The sequence below is a fragment of the Ramularia collo-cygni genome (assembly GCF_900074925.1).
Source record: "Ramularia collo-cygni strain URUG2 genome assembly, contig: RCC_scaffold02, whole genome shotgun sequence".
Lineage (NCBI taxonomy): Eukaryota > Fungi > Ascomycota > Dothideomycetes > Mycosphaerellales > Mycosphaerellaceae > Ramularia > Ramularia collo-cygni.
In genome coordinates, this window is record NW_019716256.1 from 1,413,021 (window position 1) to 1,429,815 (window position 16,795).

General features: G+C 51.2%; 9 protein-coding genes; 4 read left to right on the forward strand and 5 right to left on the reverse strand.

The window, feature by feature from the left end:
- Positions 1 to 178: 178 nt before the first annotated feature.
- RCC_02109 (uncharacterized protein) lies at positions 179 to 1,073 on the reverse strand (the record flags this gene model as incomplete). XM_023767392.1 has 2 exons in its annotated part: positions 179 to 709; positions 765 to 1,073. 2 exons carry the CDS (start codon positions 1,071 to 1,073, stop codon positions 179 to 181), a joined length of 840 nt encoding a protein of 279 aa, XP_023623160.1.
- Positions 1,074 to 1,953: 880 nt separating this feature from the next.
- Positions 1,954 to 3,956, reverse strand: RCC_02110 (probable carnitine transport protein; the record flags this gene model as incomplete). XM_023767393.1 has 6 exons in its annotated part: positions 1,954 to 2,028; positions 2,086 to 3,132; positions 3,186 to 3,323; positions 3,372 to 3,522; positions 3,577 to 3,664; positions 3,716 to 3,956. The coding sequence occupies 6 exons, from the start codon at positions 3,954 to 3,956 to the stop codon at positions 1,954 to 1,956; spliced, it is 1,740 nt and encodes a 579-aa protein (XP_023623161.1).
- A 1,224-nt stretch (positions 3,957 to 5,180) lies between these two features.
- On the forward strand, positions 5,181 to 5,540 carry RCC_02111 (uncharacterized protein; the record flags this gene model as incomplete). The annotated part of the gene is made up of 1 exon (XM_023767394.1): positions 5,181 to 5,540. One exon carries the CDS (start codon positions 5,181 to 5,183, stop codon positions 5,538 to 5,540), a length of 360 nt encoding a protein of 119 aa, XP_023623162.1.
- Positions 5,541 to 6,614: 1,074 nt separating this feature from the next.
- On the forward strand, positions 6,615 to 7,132 carry RCC_02112 (uncharacterized protein; the record flags this gene model as incomplete). XM_023767395.1 has 2 exons in its annotated part: positions 6,615 to 6,752; positions 6,818 to 7,132. 2 exons carry the CDS (start codon positions 6,615 to 6,617, stop codon positions 7,130 to 7,132), a joined length of 453 nt encoding a protein of 150 aa, XP_023623163.1.
- A 932-nt stretch (positions 7,133 to 8,064) lies between these two features.
- Positions 8,065 to 9,735, reverse strand: RCC_02113 (related to phosphoacetylglucosamine mutase; the record flags this gene model as incomplete). The annotated part of the gene is made up of 1 exon (XM_023767396.1): positions 8,065 to 9,735. One exon carries the CDS (start codon positions 9,733 to 9,735, stop codon positions 8,065 to 8,067), a length of 1,671 nt encoding a protein of 556 aa, XP_023623164.1.
- Positions 9,736 to 10,117: 382 nt separating this feature from the next.
- On the forward strand, positions 10,118 to 10,735 carry RCC_02114 (uncharacterized protein; the record flags this gene model as incomplete). XM_023767397.1 has 2 exons in its annotated part: positions 10,118 to 10,280; positions 10,332 to 10,735. The coding sequence occupies 2 exons, from the start codon at positions 10,118 to 10,120 to the stop codon at positions 10,733 to 10,735; spliced, it is 567 nt and encodes a 188-aa protein (XP_023623165.1).
- Positions 10,736 to 11,585: 850 nt separating this feature from the next.
- Positions 11,586 to 12,075, forward strand: RCC_02115 (uncharacterized protein; the record flags this gene model as incomplete). XM_023767398.1 has 2 exons in its annotated part: positions 11,586 to 11,946; positions 12,029 to 12,075. 2 exons carry the CDS (start codon positions 11,586 to 11,588, stop codon positions 12,073 to 12,075), a joined length of 408 nt encoding a protein of 135 aa, XP_023623166.1.
- A 1,222-nt stretch (positions 12,076 to 13,297) lies between these two features.
- RCC_02116 (uncharacterized protein) lies at positions 13,298 to 13,950 on the reverse strand (the record flags this gene model as incomplete). XM_023767399.1 has 3 exons in its annotated part: positions 13,298 to 13,736; positions 13,797 to 13,851; positions 13,908 to 13,950. The coding sequence occupies 3 exons, from the start codon at positions 13,948 to 13,950 to the stop codon at positions 13,298 to 13,300; spliced, it is 537 nt and encodes a 178-aa protein (XP_023623167.1).
- Positions 13,951 to 14,816: 866 nt separating this feature from the next.
- On the reverse strand, positions 14,817 to 16,667 carry RCC_02117 (uncharacterized protein; the record flags this gene model as incomplete). Its single annotated transcript, XM_023767400.1, has 1 exon — positions 14,817 to 16,667. The coding sequence occupies one exon, from the start codon at positions 16,665 to 16,667 to the stop codon at positions 14,817 to 14,819; it is 1,851 nt and encodes a 616-aa protein (XP_023623168.1).
- Positions 16,668 to 16,795: the final 128 nt, after the last annotated feature.

Sequence of the window (16,795 nt, forward strand, 5' to 3'; positions counted from 1 at the left end):
CGCTTTTACAAAAACAACGCCGACGGGGATCTCATATCCACCGATCCTCCTTGCAGACTGCAGCCTTGAGTATCATACAGACTTTTCCGTGCCGTTCATCCATCAATCATCGTGCTCCTCAGTAGCCCTCGCAAATTCGTACATCCTCCATCATCAAGCACTGGTCATCTGTACCAGATCATCTGCACATGGTGTAGTTCTCAGGGTAGCGGTTGAAAACCTGAGCACGTCGCTTGATGATCTTTGCTTCATCATCAGCCTCCCACTTCTCGTCCTTGGCAGTCATTTCCGTTCTCAGCTTCTCTCTCCTGTCGATTGAGTCCTTGAAGGCGTCGTAACTGGCAGCGTAGCCTTTCACCCAAATGTGCATCTCGGGCTCGAGACCTGGGACAACCCATGTCTTGCCAGTGTTGCRTTCGTACGCCTGACGTTCCCTCATGACTTCGCGGATGTTCAGGTCACGGACAGGAGGCTGAGTGGCGAACATCTTGTTCCATGATTGAGATGGGTGAAGACCTTCGGGCAGTCGGAGACGGACCAAGGAGTCATCGTGATCAGGCATGTCCGGCAGAGTGATGGCGTTGATGAGGGGATTGATCATGACGAAGTCGGTAGGTGGGCATGTAGTTGATTCTTCCTTCGGAGGAACAACAAAAACGCTGTTGTGGTCTGCAATGCCGAGTGAGATGAGTTCATCAACAGTAGCCGGCTAGTCTCAATGTTAGCATCCTTCATGAACAACTTGTTATCTAGATGTGTTTCACCGTGAGGTACAGTTTTTTCTGCAGCTTCGTGCTCTCCTTGATAGTTGTTTGCCAGAATTTGGACACTCGCTGAGATAACAGCAGAGTCTTCATGTCGATCTTGAGGAGAATTAATTCCATCAGGCGTGGTTCTTGCAGAGCTGCACTAGCTGCTGGCGTCGCGTTCGGGCGAAAAAGCGCAGGCGACAGCGGAGGTCGCGAAGGGTCAATTGTTGGCAGCTCGCTGGCAAGTTCATAATCGAGATCGAGTCCACAAGATCCTGCGATTTCGTCAGTCTGTCTTGTCCAATGCTGACGTTTCCAGGCCATGGCTGGTGTTGTGGAGCGGAGAAGAAGTTTCGAGGGGACGTCGGAATTTATATGCATCGCGGCTTTTGCCAAGACATGGCGTGACTCCGCGTTGCTAGGCACCAGCGTGATGGCGACAACAATCATCGAAAATGCGATTAGTGAAATGAGTGGTGACATACTAATAAACTCATGGCGCCGGAGTCCTCAATGCAATCGAAATTATGCGGATCCTCCAGACAGGCGCTGTCTGCAGCGAGCGTGGCGAGATTCTTAGAAATCGAGAGACCTTTGTCGCAGCGACTACACAACTCATATCAGGTCGTACGCTCTGCTCTTGATGCCGGCATCATTTGTGAGGCCAAATGTCTGTCATTTTCCTAACTCGAGATACGCCGAATTCATTCACACGCAGTGAACTCAAATTCGGCGCTAACCAGATATGGCAGGCGTTCCTTATAGCGAACGGGCTCATGCCAGCAACGTGGGGACCTGAAAATGATAATGTGTCGTAGATTGTCTTCCTCCAGAAACTATGTAGTGCTTCGACGAGTGTTCGCTCTTTTCACCTACGCCTTGACATTTGCCAAAACGTGCTTGCTCAGGATCTGTAAATATTTCCACCTTGCAGATTGGGAACTTATAGTCCGCTCATCCTATTGGACTGACCACGAAAGCTATAAGCGAGAAGATGCTTTTGGCGGCAGCTTCAGAGAGCACCTTGGTCGACTTTTGTAGCAGCACTGGAGAACATGCAGCACCCGGTGGAACAAGCCTTGCGGCTTTCCAAACTTCGCGGGCATGTTTCGAATAGAAGATGCATTGTATTTTATGAGATTTAGGAAGCTACTCGCCTGGAGTCGAGCAAATTGAATCAATAAGGTAGCATGTTAGTATCTTTCTAACCTCCGAACATCTTGTTGAAAACCTTGTCCCCGACGTTTTTGTAAGGAGCCTGGACGAAGTTGCGAGTGTACTGATCACGAGTTAGCCAGATCTCACACAGTGACCAAATATCACGGCATTGACTTACCTCATCAATCTCCTTGGTCTCTCCGACCAGATCAACTTCCTCCGGTTTGTACCACTTCGTCTTGTGAATCAATTTCCATCCGATGAAGAGCACAGGTGTCAAGAAGATCATGAAGTAGCTGAACACGAATGTCGACGCTTCCCATCTTCCTGGTAAGAAAACGGTATATCCTCCGACGACCGCCATTACCGATGTCCAAGCCAATCCGTAGTAGGCAACGCCCGGCATGAGGAACGACTTGTATGGCAACGAGTCACGAGAGATGCCTTGAGCTGCCAAAGCACGGTACCAGCAGAGATATGTGAAACACATGATGGCGAAGTTGAGCAACTGTCCGGCGGTAATGAGACTGACRAACCATCCCAGAACTTTGGCGGATCCAGCGCTGACTTCGAGGAAAGCGAGTAAGCAAATGAGCAGCACCGCTATAACACAGTTGTAGGGTACACCAATGCGATTCGTCTTTGTAAGGAACTTTGGAGCCTTGCCTTCAAGCGCTAGGCCGAACAGACTCCGAGAAGCGCAGTACATGTAGCTGTTTCCAGCGGAGAAAGCGGATGCTAGCACCAGAGCGTTGACGATGTGTGGGAGGACACCAATTCGGAGCCTATTCATGGCCACGACGTAGGGAGATGCGGCTGCGCCAGGAAGTCCAAGTTCAAACGCATTCATCAGCTCTTGGTCGTTGTATGGCACGAGGATGCCCACACAGAGGGCGCCAAGACAGAAGAATGTAGTCAAGCGGTAGAATACAGCGTTGAAAGCCGCTGGAAGCACCTTGCGTGGGTTTTCCGCCTCACCCGCGGACATGCTGACGTAGTCTGGTCCTGCGATCACGAAAGAGGCTTGGATGAGACACTGGAGGAAGCCGAGGAAGTAGCCAAGGTTTCCCTCATATCCTCCCCATTGCGCGAAGGCGCCAGGGTTGTTCCAATTCCGGAATCCGAAGCGGTCTCCTAGAGGATTTCCGCCCAGCATGACGATGAATGTGAAAATGATGAGGCCAATGATGAGCAAGACTTTGCCAAGCGCAGCCCAGAACTCGACCTGCAGCAAGTCAGTCGATGCCTCAAGTCACGAACGTCCCTAGATCAACTTACCTCACCGTACCATTTGACGCTCACAAGATTGACTAGTGCGTACAAGAAGATGACAATGGCAATGATGGCACTCACAGGAACTGTATCGCTCCAAAATCCAATGATAACATTGCATGCTGTAATTTCGAACGGAACCAGCTAAGATGTATTAGTGTCTCCCAAAGCCGGTCGACATTTTCCACTCACAATTGCTTCGAACACGAAGAAATTCCACCCAGCGGCGAAGCCGAATGCCTCGTCCACATAACGTCCAGCGAATCGAATGAATGGCGAAGAGATTGGGAGATATGTCACCATTTCGGCCAGGCACATCGTCACGGCCAGTACGACGGAGCACCTTGAATCAATCAGCTTGATATTTGATGTGGCACTCACTCATCTCCATACTTACCAGAATGAAAATGCAATAAACAAGCTTGCAGGTCCTCCCTGTAGCAAGCCTCTACCGATTTGCACATACAAAGCTGTTCCAATGGTACCTATTCGAGTTTAGCATGCGAGTCACTAGCGTCCATGGTTGGCTAACTTGCCTCCAATACCGATAAGCTGGATATGTCTTGGCTTCAGCTTGCGGTGGGTATTATCGTGAACTCCCGAGATATTGTATGATGMCACAGAAGCTCGGCGCTCGACATCACCTTGGCTGTAAGCTGGCAGGCCCAGTTCTTTCTCGCGAGTGACGCCATAGTCCTTGCTTTCGGATTTTTGAACGTCTCCAGTGTCCGTACGCTTGAATGTCGCACGCTGTCCGAGACTCTTCAAGGAGTCCATGTTAATGTCGCTGCGTATCTTGAGAGGCCTTATCGGAACATGAGTGGAGGGAGGGTAGTCTCGCAGAGCGGGAAAACAGTGAGAAAGTCGCGAGTACTTATCTGTCTTGCCGATAAGATCGCGTGCCGAGTAAGCAACATGTTGGGTAAGCTTGTGAAGTCCAAGGCTCCCTTCGTGTATCTTTGCCACATGGCGTCGAAGGGAATGGAGCTATTTCCCAGCCGCCAAGAGGCGGCCAAAAGAATCCCAGCAGCTCGCTAGAGGGTTGAAAAGACTCCAGCGGCCCAGTGGATTCGATGAAGGTGTTGAAAATGGGATTCCTTAGCGGCGTCGGGATTCCTGCTATAGAACTATCCCGACCAGTGTATGTGTTCCCGTGACGGGCGTTCGTCTTCAGGTGAAATGTGCAAAGGCCTGCCGATGCTTCGCCATCTCTTGGAAGTCTTGGTATGGGACCACAGCCTCGGCTTCTAGAAGCATACAGTACCGGTGATGAGGTGCTCGAGGCGAAGCATGACAAAAAGGCGCAAGTGCGAGGCCTCGCATACATGCGTAGCAAATCCGTGGGCAAGCGGGCTAGTTAGATGCCTTCCGATGGTTCTTGCTCATGCCTGACCCGATGCTCGTGTTTTCGTGCGTGAGTCTCTCATCTCGCAGTATATCTCATACTTCTGGTACTAGATATACTGCAAAGGGAAGTCGACACAAAGTACACGAYGAGCAACGGCGGAACTGATAAGTTGTTACCTTCCCCACCATAACAATCTATACCTGAATGTTACACGCCCACCATAAGCGAACAATGTTACAGCAGCAATGCCTCATAGGCTTTGGTCTTCATTGGCCTGGTCGCCTGCAGAAGTTCGATACAAAGACAAGGTGACACGAGCGGCTAATGCACCAGCGGTCAGGCTCCAACATGACAAGGAAAGTTGTGGAGCATTCAATCGGACTCCATAAGGGCCCCGCAAGGAATTACACTCGCATTGCGCTTCTCTATCTTTCCCTGCCCTTCCAATTCCATGCCAAAACTACTACAAAGTCCGCTTGAAAACACTGGCCAGCTAAGAAGGTCGTACAGGGCACTCAGATCGCTAAATGGCCAGTGTTGGTAGTCTTTTCTGGCGAGCATTGCTCAAAAAATCATCCACAGTGCTATCCCGTACGTTTGGCTCAACTGCTGTGCGCTACAAAACAAGACCAAGCTTCGCACCGCCGCATAACATGCAGCCCGTAGTCACTCCTACGCCGTCTACCAAAATCGAAGACCTAAGAATCCCAGCCGGAATTACAGAATGGGAGGTTCTCAGCTATTCTTTGTTCATGAAGAAGCTACAAAAGCTCAATCCTGGCGTGCAATATACACGTGCACTGGCCGATGAGGCGTTGGAGAAGTCACTAAGATCTGCAATGCCCAAGTTCGTGTGGAAGGCTGTACAGTCCATGCTTCACGGCGAGAACAATTATCACAAAGTTCGCAGCACAAATATTAGAAAGCTCGTTCACAATTGGAGGAGGCTGCAGACTGAATCGACTGCGTACTGGACTGAGTCTACCCAGAGCGGTGATGGGACTTCCCAGTGATGCGCAAGCAAGAGCAGGAGGAACGGGGGATTCCCCTGATAAACGGCGCTTCCCTATACTGTGACGATCCAACCAGCCAGTGGATTATCCGCTGCAGCCATTGAGGGCGAGACTGATATCACGGCATGATAAAGCACCACCGCCTGTCGTAGCAGCTTGTCCCTAACATCGTGGAGAAGGTCACGATTCTGCGATTTGCGGCCGTATGAACACCAAAACATGACATGCAGATGTACGAATGGCAGATCTCGCCACCCCTAAGGGCTTACAAGCAATGGTGCATCATCGAAGAGTCCAAGATCATCGGAGACTTTTGGATGATGATGTCGATGTTGGCACACAGGGCGGTTTCAACTGTTGGGGATCGTAGGAGTTCCTCGGTGTTTCAACCGACTTTTGTCGGACCCTCCGCCTTATACCACATTATCACACTATCTACCAATTACCACACAGTCTTAGAGGACCTGCAGTTCACGGACGCTTGAGGAACGTGTGGCCCAAACTCCGTCAGAGATCTTCCGGTTCGGCAAGGACCTTGCTCATACCAATTGCCTATTTGGGAAACCGTTCAAGCGGAACACGGGTAGCTTCGAAGCTTGTCGCAATCCGACCGGCGGAATAACGACAGGACACAAAACTTTTCCCCAACACTCACGTCTCTGCATCCGCAGAACGATGGTTCACGGCAAAGCTTGACCTGTGCAAGTCACGATAGAGGTACAAGCTACGGCGGACGACCGGCGATTTTAGATCTCTTGGCTGCGGAAAGCTTCCTTCGAGAACAGGTACCAGACTGCAGAGAGATGCCTCAATGTCTCACACCTAACATTACGTCGGTCAGTCGAAGATTCCATTCGAATGATCTACACAGCACGAAATCGCTACGTCAGATGTCTGAGTAGCCTTTTGATCAAGAATGCTTCATCCCATACTAAAGGAGGCACCAATTTGTATATTACAGACTTCCTCTGATCCCCCGTATCTCTCGTCATCTTCATCCACCTCATTACTTCCACGGTATCCTTCTACGCTACTATCTCATCTTCCACATCATCTCCTCCAACCTCAATCAAAATGGTGTCCTTCAAGACCATCCTCACCGCGGCTCTCGCTGGTAGCACTGTCGCTATGTTCAGTCCTCAAGAGGTCGCCGACAGCATCAAGACGATCACCGAAAAGTCCAAGGACCTCCAGAGTGAGATGACGGCTGACGTAAGCCCGTTTCCACAATCTTCTTAATTCATGCATTCACTAATACATACCCTCAACATAATAAGCTCGCCAAGACAATCATCAAAAACCTCCAGGGCCGTAAAGCGGAAATCAAGGAGCAGCCCGAGTCTCTCCAGGATGACCAAACCATGGAATCTTCGATGGCGGAGGACAGCGAGATGTCTTCAACGGACTCCTCCAGCGTGATGTCTTCTTCTAGCGGCCCTCCTTCCGGCATCTCCATCAGCTCTGACGATATCCTTTTCAAGGGGATCTTCAAGTCTATCACCCAGCTCTTGCAGGGTGACGATAAGAGCGAGCGCGGCGGCATTACCACCACTCTCCCTGTCAAGAAACGTGCTCAGGCTTTCGTTGCTTAAGGGGTGGACTCGACGGATGGGAGCGATACTTCGACTCATGGAAGCTTTCTCTAATTTGTTGTACAAACTCTTAATGTAGTTTATGAAGGGATGCTTTTTGTTGTAGGATAGGTTATGGGAAATACCACAGAGTCCGAAACATTCAGAATAAAACTGCTTGAGTTTCTCTTCTACTCATCCAGATGGATGTGTTTCGCAGCACTTGGAGCATAGCAAGTATCAGAGGTTCAGCGGCGATCAGACCAGCGAATCTTCGTTCAGCCATATGGCGGGGCACTCATCTTTGTGGTCAGTTAGTGGCTTTGAGGATATTTCCTTGATCGTGACAAGCACTCGCTTATCTTCCGTGATGCTCCAAGTCGCCTTTGAAACGCCAAGGCTACTACTTAGTATCGCCGACGATTGTGCAACAGTGGTGATTTTTCGCGACACCCCAATCCATACGTGCTCGACAATTGGGATCTCCCCCTCGGCTCGTCTCAGCTCCAACATCTGCGAAAAACAAACTTGAAGGCAGAGAGCGCTCAATGACGGTCATAAACAAGTACTTTTTCCATTCATCATAAGACACAATGCACGCTCGCTCAAGGACATCCCAAACAATACAGTCCCCTCTCATGCTCATCTGCTGCTCGTATGATGTCTCACTCGAATGCCAGTTCCAAGCCCTCTTCCGCGGCCGTAGACATGTCTCCAGTCATGATGCTGCTCGCGGTGGCGGCGGCTGTAGCTACACCGGCAGCCATCAAAGCTATTGACTTGGCCCTTTCGCTCCCTGGCAGAGGCACCTTCTCCTCTTTCTTACTCTGCGACCTACTGTCGTGCCGCTGGAAGACACTCTCCACGGGCTCCTCCAACTCTATCGGACTGATCGGCTCGGCCTCAAACAGCTCTCCATCAGGAAATGGCGAGATCCCCACCGAAGGAGCACTCTAGGCGCCAGCAGCCCCGGACCGGCCCTTTACGAGAGTCATGACTGCCTGCACCATGTGGTTGACATCGTACGCCTCTGCGGCTTCTCCGTATATCCTTACGGCATCCTCAGTGCCACTGGCGCGAACGAAACATCTGCCTTGCTTGTACTTGGCGACTTCAGCTTCGATGAGGGTCTGCAGACCTTCAGGAGTGGCGAGCTTCTGCTCAGCGGTACCCGGGACGGTTGTGTACTCGCTTCTGTCTGCAACGACCTGCTTAGCAAGCTTGTTCGGAAGATCGGTGTAGGTAGCAAGCCACTCCTTGACAGTGAATTCCTTGTGCGCGAGAATGGCCTCGACCAGGAGGAAGTCAGAGAGAGCGTCGCCAACGGTCTGGTTGATCAGATCAGTCAACCCACGTAGGGTCCCCAGACTCTCAAGCTGTGCTGGTGATTCAGGTTCCTGCTTCCAGATCGTGCGCAGTGCATTCTGAGAGAAGAGGATGGTGCCGTGGCCATTTGCTTCGAAGTACACTCCAATATCGTAGCGAGCGGCAGCGTGGTGAAGGTGCTTCACGCCGGTTGCGGTGAACTCCGCCTTGATCTTGAGTCGGTCTTCGATGAACTTGGTGCTGGCGCCGTTGGCGTATGCGGTCTGTACAACACCAAGCTTGATCTTGTCGCTAAGGCCACACTTCTCTAYCAGCTCGCCAAGGAAGGAGGCAGCAAGAGTCGCGATACGGTCGCCGTCGAGCATACGGAAAATGCCACCTTCTTCGTTGAAAAAGTAGATGATTCGGTCTGCGTCGCCGTCAAAAGCACACCACCTGTCGAAGGGTTTTCCGTTGTAGTTGGCCGGAGTCTTCTGCTGAGTCTTGACGAAATCGGCACCACAGTCCTTGTTGAGAATTTCAGGATCCTCAATGCGGTCGTTCTTGACGCTGACTTTTAAGCTCTCAGGTGAGTCGGGGTGATACTTGAGAAAAGCCTGGAGCTTGGGAGCACCCACTCCATTCGCACAGTCGACTGTCACTGGAGAGTGAAACTTGGTGTTCTTGGTGACGGTTTCAAAAGCAGCAGCCAGCTTCTCATAGTAGCCGACCTCGGAAATTTTGCCATATGGATTCTTGTCGTGCTGGGTGTTGGTTGCACGAACCAGGTAGTGCAGCTGCGGGGTCGTGAGGATACCAAAGTCCTTGTAGGTGACATTGGTGGCCTTGAGACCAGCCTCGAGCGCCTTGACCAGTCGGATGCCCGATGGACGAGTGTCTCTTGCGTAGATGACATTTGCTGGTGCTTCCTGGTCGATCTTGAACTGCTTGACAACATGACCGTATGCGTTTACACTCTCTTCGGGTGTCTTGCCGTTGACAATATATGTGGCCCACTCCTCCCAGTCCTGCTCCAGCATTTCGCCCATTGGGTCCACCAACTTCACGCCGTTGTCCTCGGCAGGGTTGTGAGAGGCAGTGATCATGACACCAATAGTCTGCCCATTCAGTTTGCGGGAACGAATTCCCGCGAGCAGACCCATACCAAACATTACATGGTCGAGGTGGTCGCCCTTCATACGAAAGCCAGCAGTGCCATATGTGAAATGGGAGATGGCTGCTGGGCGAGGATAATGCTGGACTTGCTCTGCGACAGCTTGCTCCGTCTTGCCCGAAATGTCGAAATGTCCTGGTGCCATCGTGACTCGTGAGGCTGTGTGCGGGGAATGTTTTTTTCGAGGGGGCGTTGTGTTGGGTGGGGGTGATGGAGCGAGAGAAGAAAGCAGTGCGGTTGGTACTAGGAATTGGGAGGAAGATGGAAGATAGGTATGGTGGTCCTGACCTCTCTAATAAGCAGGYGCAGACTTGCGAGCGAGCCAACGAGCTGGGTTGTTTCGCAATACGATTCAACAGGTGCGACGCCGCATGCCAAAACTTGAAGCTATGATTAGTGCTATTTTCGTCATGGTGCATGAGCTTCAGCCGGCCCGCTACCGCCCCGGCGCTACGCAAGGGCACGCGGGTCGACAGCATTCGAGTTCCAGATGAATGATTCCATTGTCCATCACAACAAACGCCATCATGTCGTTCCTTCGCACATTCCCGTCCGCAAGACGGACACAGAGTCTTCCATGGACCGCAGCCCGATGTCTTGTCCTGCAATCACAACATAGCACAGCCTTCTCCACCTCTGCACAACTCCAGGCGCGAAAAAAGGGCGGTCCCAGAAAAGATCCCCGAATCAGTATGTATCTCCATGTGCTATTCTATTGCGTATGCTCATAACTATCTCCAGCACAAATTCGTTACCATCTACAACACGGCCTCACGCCCCGACCACTTCGCTTCTCCAGGAATCGCGCCCTCCGCCACTGGACCATTCACCGGGCATGGCAACGTTTCCAAGATGTCCAACGTCAGACAAAGGAAAGGGAGCTTGAACGACAGTACAATGCCATGGCAGCAGCATGCGAGACATTGAGATTGATTGACGACACGGGATTGACGAGGGAGGAGGCGGAGAAGATTGGTGCGAAGAGGAAGGATGGTGTCATGGGCAAGAAGGGAATGGAGGAGGGAAGATTGTACAGAATCGCAATGAGGAAGGATGATGTGTGGGATGGCGTGCSAATTGAATATGCGAGATTGCAGGTCGAGACACCGGGCAGGGATGGGTGGAATCATGGTTGGACGAGGTAGTGTGCGGTGGGTGTGACATGTACAAAAGGATGGCATTTTACGGATCGCTCAACGGCTCACTGCGACGTACGAACCAGTGCAAGAGGACTCGGAGCCACGCGATKCAGTAAGTAAGTAACAGTGCCACTCCGAGGCGTGGAAACATAACAGCGTTGGCACAGAAGTTCTCACCTCGATTCGATGCAGAGTGTTGGTCGCTCTCTGCTCGCAACGTGTTCTCTACCGAGTTTACGCTGGCTAGCTAACCGCATGCTGTCCCCACACCCGTGTCTTCTCGATTACCTTAACTTGCTTGTGCGTTGGAGATTGGATCGGATACTCGCGGCAATCTCGATCAGAGTTCCAAGGTCGGGTTGTGGCTCTGCACGCAATCCATTGCCCCAATTGACTTATCACATGACTCTGCTCACATAGGTAAGGTATGACGTGCGCTCATCGCCAATGGTCTCGAGAATTCGCGATTCCGTCGTCAACAGATCGTGTGCACTCCTCGAACTCGGACATCAACACATCACAATCTCCAAAAACGACATCAACGCTCCGCATCCAACGACTCCGCTAGCTACATTGATCACTCTTCGTGATTGTCATCGTCGCAGTCTTCCCGTCCGAGATGAATTTCCACGCGCTTATCAATTACGTCTACGACGCTGGAGCTCAGCCTGTCGTCGCACCTACCGCCCGAGCGTCGTCAATCTGCAACCGCATGATCTTCAGAGATATGTCGCATCGATATAGGCGCAGTACTCCAGCTGGTCTACTGGGTAGCTTCGGAGAAATCGAGGATCCGCGTACAGCGACAGGCGGCGCTACGGCGCATTCCCCATCTGACTCGGACCATACACTCACCATGAGGTGTGACGATCTCCGCAGTCGGCTGGAGAATCTCCCGCAGGAGCTGTACGATGAGATCCGAGCCCTGACTTTTGCATTCGACTTCACGTCGGAAGCTCGCTGCATCGACCAGCATGGCTACAAGCCTCCCATGCAACTCCAAATCAACCAAAACCTTCGCGCTCAATTCCTCCCGCGGTACTACGGCTCAGAAGAAGACTGGGTGTTCGTGTCAAGGTCGCGCTTCGATAACCACTTCAAAGACGTTGAGATGTGGCTCAATTCCCTGTCGCCAGAAGCGTTGTTTGCAGTTCACAATCGCAAGAGAAGGGCGCTCCCTGGACGTTGCGATGCTGAAGGCCACTATTCCATCGTGGGTGAGTCGTGGACGGGAGGTATCATGTGGCGAGATATCTGCTGGACACGGTCAAGACTACTACTCTACAATCACGAATCCAGCTGCTGGGCCTGGAGCCCCGGAGTCAGTGAATACGGGCGTCGAGTGACAAGATTCTGGAGATGTAGCTGAAGCCCGAAGCGAGTCCAGGAGGTTGGAGGCAGGGCCAACCGCGTCTTATGCCAGGTCACCCGTCAAAGTCATGGCGAGACCGGAGTCATGCGAATAATCAATTTGAGTACGGAGACAGAGTATACCTATCAGCGAACATGAGACGGAAAATATGGAGTTAAGTCTACCAAGCAACAACGATGCATGTTGGCGGTCCGGGCACACTTGTCAATGAGATGCAGCTCGTCTCGATACCCCCAAAAGCGCAGCAGCGAAGATAGCAAGTTTTCTGCTCCTACTGAAACAACAGACATTGCAAGTGCATACATTCGTTCTTGCCAACATACGTTACACGCAGGAACAGCGCAGTTATCGCCCTCCGCCATCAATCTCGCCTCCCTTCTCTCTTCATCCACAGCATCATCGCCAWTACAACAACAACAACAGCAATATCGACATCGCAAACCACTTCAACGACCAACATTACAATATCGCACACCACTTCGTACCGAAACATCATACCAACCCATTCATTCGACATAGACCTCGCCCAGTTTCAACCCGACATCCTTGCGAAACACAAAAGCTCAAGTCAAAATGGCCCGCCGAATCTACACGGATTACGACAATAGTGAGGTTTTGATGGTACTTGCAGTCGGAATTATCATCATTGCCATTGGATTCAGCGGATATTTGGAGAGTTTGTTCCCTCGGGCAAGGCTCTGAGTTGGAGACTCATGACCTGGGCGTACATCTGTGGAGGCCAGTCTGTGATATGCATGTCATTGGTTTCTGGCTGACTGATAGTAGTCGGAGCATAATTGGCGATCATCCATTCGAAGTCGATTTTCCCATTGTTGTGAAGGAAGCATCGCTCGCTAGCATTGGTGGGAAGATAGATGAGAGACACACTGGCAAAGAGACGAGCAGAGTTTTGACGATATTTGGATCAGTCGGGTATGCGATATACAAGCTCATGATCCTTTCATTGAAGGAGTGCCTGTAGCGTACTGGCTTGGTAACTGTTTTTACTGAAGTTCACTACAAGTGTCCTTAATCAAAGCCTTAACATCGATTAGTTTTCCTTTGAACGACAGTCTTCGCATATGAAAGGACCATTCGGCACTTCCTTCTGCCGCCGTCTCTCCCTACTGATCTCTCGCCGCTCCTTCAGAAAACGGCCACCAAACAATGCCCGAAGAGCATCGCCCGGACTCATCTCAGTACCATTCTTGCAACCTTCTTGATACCCTTCGTCCAAAAGAACGCCACACATGATAAACCACCCCGTGACCTGCAGACCTGTCACCCAAGGCATCGTAGCTCCTACAACCTGCAGACACACTCCAGCAACCCCCCCCCTTGACCAACGGTTTCAAATCATCGAATAGACTCCCCCATCCTCCAAGACGCTCACAAATCTCCAGCGAAAAATCAAATAGCAGGAAGGCAGTTGTAAAAGGCGCAGCATCTTCTGCGAGATCTATGGGCCAAGTTGGACGTTCTCCAGTTCGGATTTTTTCAATTACAGTGTAGCTCGCGACAAGCAGTGCAGTGTAAGAGTAGCCGACCATACAGGTTTGGAGAATTGTATGTTTGGTGAGAAAGTGGTCGCCAAATGCGATGAGGGCGTACAGGGTGAAGATGACTTTGTGGAAGCTGGAAGAATTGTTCTAGCTGAGGAATTGCGCGTGTCTTTTGAGGGGTTTGGGGTCATACCAGAAAATGTAGGCGGCTGATCCGCAGGTTACAGCAGCGAGTACGACGAAGTAATCTGGAGGTTCTGTTAGCTGTTTTTGCTTTGGAGTGGAGTTGGTCTGACGGGCTGACATTTATGATGCTTGTGCAGGAAGGCTGTCAAAGCTGAGGACATGTCCATCGTCTGCTTCTTGCGAAATTTGTTCGTTTTGGAGATGGACCGGGAAAAACAGACTGGTTTGTAGTATAGATAATCTCTCTTAGGCGGTCTGGGGCGCCTGATTATGCCAAGAGATCTGCATGCGTGGGTGAGTGGCTGGCGCCTACCGTCTGGACGCCTGAGAAGCTGGAAGCAATGATGAGATTCTAGACTTATGACAAGGCATCACCGCGACCTTGCACGCCCGCATGATAATCGAAAACCGCGTGATTCGAAGTGAAAGTGCTTCGCTGTTTCAGCGTTCTCAATCCAGGTAACATCCTTTCTTCTCCGCCATGTCTTCGTCTGCACGTGCACGTGCACTTGCACCAACTACCACATCCCTTTCAGCCACTGGGCCGCCACCATGCAACCAAGTCCCAGAACAGTAGACCCAAGTAGCGACCAGAAATGCCACAATGTAATCATGGGAACCTCCAAGTTTCYTATTCACAAGCACCATACAACCAGTCGCCTCAACGCACGGCTTAATTCACTGCATAAGGCATCGTGCCACCTTTCAGTTTCCGCATAACTCACTGGTTCTATGTCCAACAGCCATGAATACACCTGCAGTTCCCAACCAATTGACCTCTTCGTTGAAGACGGTGATCGTTTTGTCAGTTATAGGACGAACACATTGTGGTGACTTTGTGGCAGGGCCCCATGAACTACATGTAGTCAGCGAGCATTGTAAATCATTGACCAGTACGAGATCGAATTGATCCAGAATGAGGGAGAAGATACCCCTATCAACAGTTTTGGTCTCATGATATATATGCAGTATTAGAAGAAGCGGAGTGCTTGGCCGACCATTCTTGTTCAGACCAGTCCAAGTCTTTCTAATCTATGGYATTGCGCAGAGAATCAAAGCAATGCACTCCATACCTCTGAGCGTGTTCGATGAGATGTTCGACACGCGCTGCAACGTTGATCTTTCTAAACAGCGCCGTCCGCGGATATTCATCGATGCCATCGAGGATCGACTGGATGAGCTTACAGAGGTCATTATCATGCCGGAAGTGTCTGCGGATTTCTTGAGCAATGAAGCTGTCCCCAGATGCGACAACACAGCAACTAATTTTGATCAGTGCTGTTAGGGCCTTGCCTTTCGACACCAGGGATAGGTGCGAGGAAGTTTCCTGTCTGATGAGCTCGATCTGAGTTTGGATTTCGATGTAGGCATTCCGACTTTTGCCATGCCCGTCGGCGTCGTTKAGGTTACAGTACTTGTACTTGATGATGGATTCCACGTTGGAAGCACAGATGTCGAAGTCGATGAACTTCCACAGGTCACACTTGGTACGGCTGATGGCCTTCGCTTCGTTGTAATATCCATGATCGACTTCGGCATCAGGGTCGTCTTCAGCTCCTTCATCGTCTGCCTCTTCGCCTTCGGATTCGTTGGCGACTGCCATAAGTTCGTCGCGGTCTAGGTCACCTCTAAGCATCGAGTGTGACTTGCGAACGTCCAACCCTCTGACTCCTTGGGTGACAGCTTCTCTCCCGACCCACTCCAGTCTGGAAAGCAGATTCCCTTCGCCAGTCTTATCAACACTTTGACTTGCAGCTAGTCGCGCTCGTTGAGGCATGTTCTTAATTATAGACTCCATAACGTTGATGAGATCGTGCTCGTGTTCCAGGCGCTTCCTTGCTTCATGGCCCAGCGAGTTCCGAGAAAGCAACACTGTCTGCGCAATGCTGCACAGAGATCTTAATGCATTGACCTTGGTAGCCAGCAAGCTGCCAGTTGTGACCTTGGCATTGATAGTCTCAATACAGCGTAGTAATTTCGCGGTCACGACGTACGATTTCTCATATTGCTCAGTGGGGCTGAGATGGAGGTACGGGTCGTCGAAAGCGTACCAAACGGTCTTACTCTCCTCGTCAAAGCTCTCGGGGAGAGGATCCTTCGAGAGTTTCCCCACGATATAATAGTCAATTACAGCAGATTCTACCAGGCCAGTGCTGTCAAGCGGTATAATCAATTTGAGCACTGTACGCAAGTCACTTTCGCTGAGTTCTGCGAGCAATTGTTCCGGAGAAGGTAGAACAATGCCAGGTGGGGTAGGACGAGGCTTGTAGACTCTACCCAGCAGCCTCTCTGGACCCTGAAATGGGGGAGGAGGCGAATAGGCTGAGGGCATCTGATTAGGAGGTGTCGGTGGGTAGCCTGAGGGTATCGGATTCGGAGGTTGAAGAGGGCAGGCGATAGGAACCTGAGGTACCGGCTRAGGCGCACTCCCTGCGCTTCTTTGGACTTGCGGCGGAGCCGGAGGTCCATGTCTGAGCTGTTGCCCAAGTTGAGCTTGCCCAGGCTGCTGAGCGGGACCGGACTGTTGCATGTCGTGCCTGTTTGGTTCACTGAACTGTGCCGAAGAAGGTGGGAATGGATGTTGGGGATATTGCGCTGGCAGGCTTTGTGACAATGGGCCTCTCGATCCTGGTTGTGGCTCTGGCATTTGTTGTGCCGGCTGCTGGCCGCCAGCAAAGTTGGCCTGATCGACCTGATGATTGTGAACTACCTGGCAGTTGTTGTAGTGGACTGTCGTTGGTCGATCAGCAAAGGCTTTCAGTCCCTCTTCGAGCTTTGCCAGCTGTATTCGTATGTCGTCCATGGCCGAATTGCTTTGCGACACCGATTGCGTGTTCGAGTCGGAGTTAGTCCGTTGCCTTTTCGCTGGCGGATTCATCGTGAAGACTTCAGCGAGTATGAGCGAATGGAATATTCATGAGTTTGATGAAGTTGGAATCAAGTTGCAAAACATGGAAAGATGTTCGGGAGACGCGATCTGACGCGAACACGTCACGTGAGAGAAAT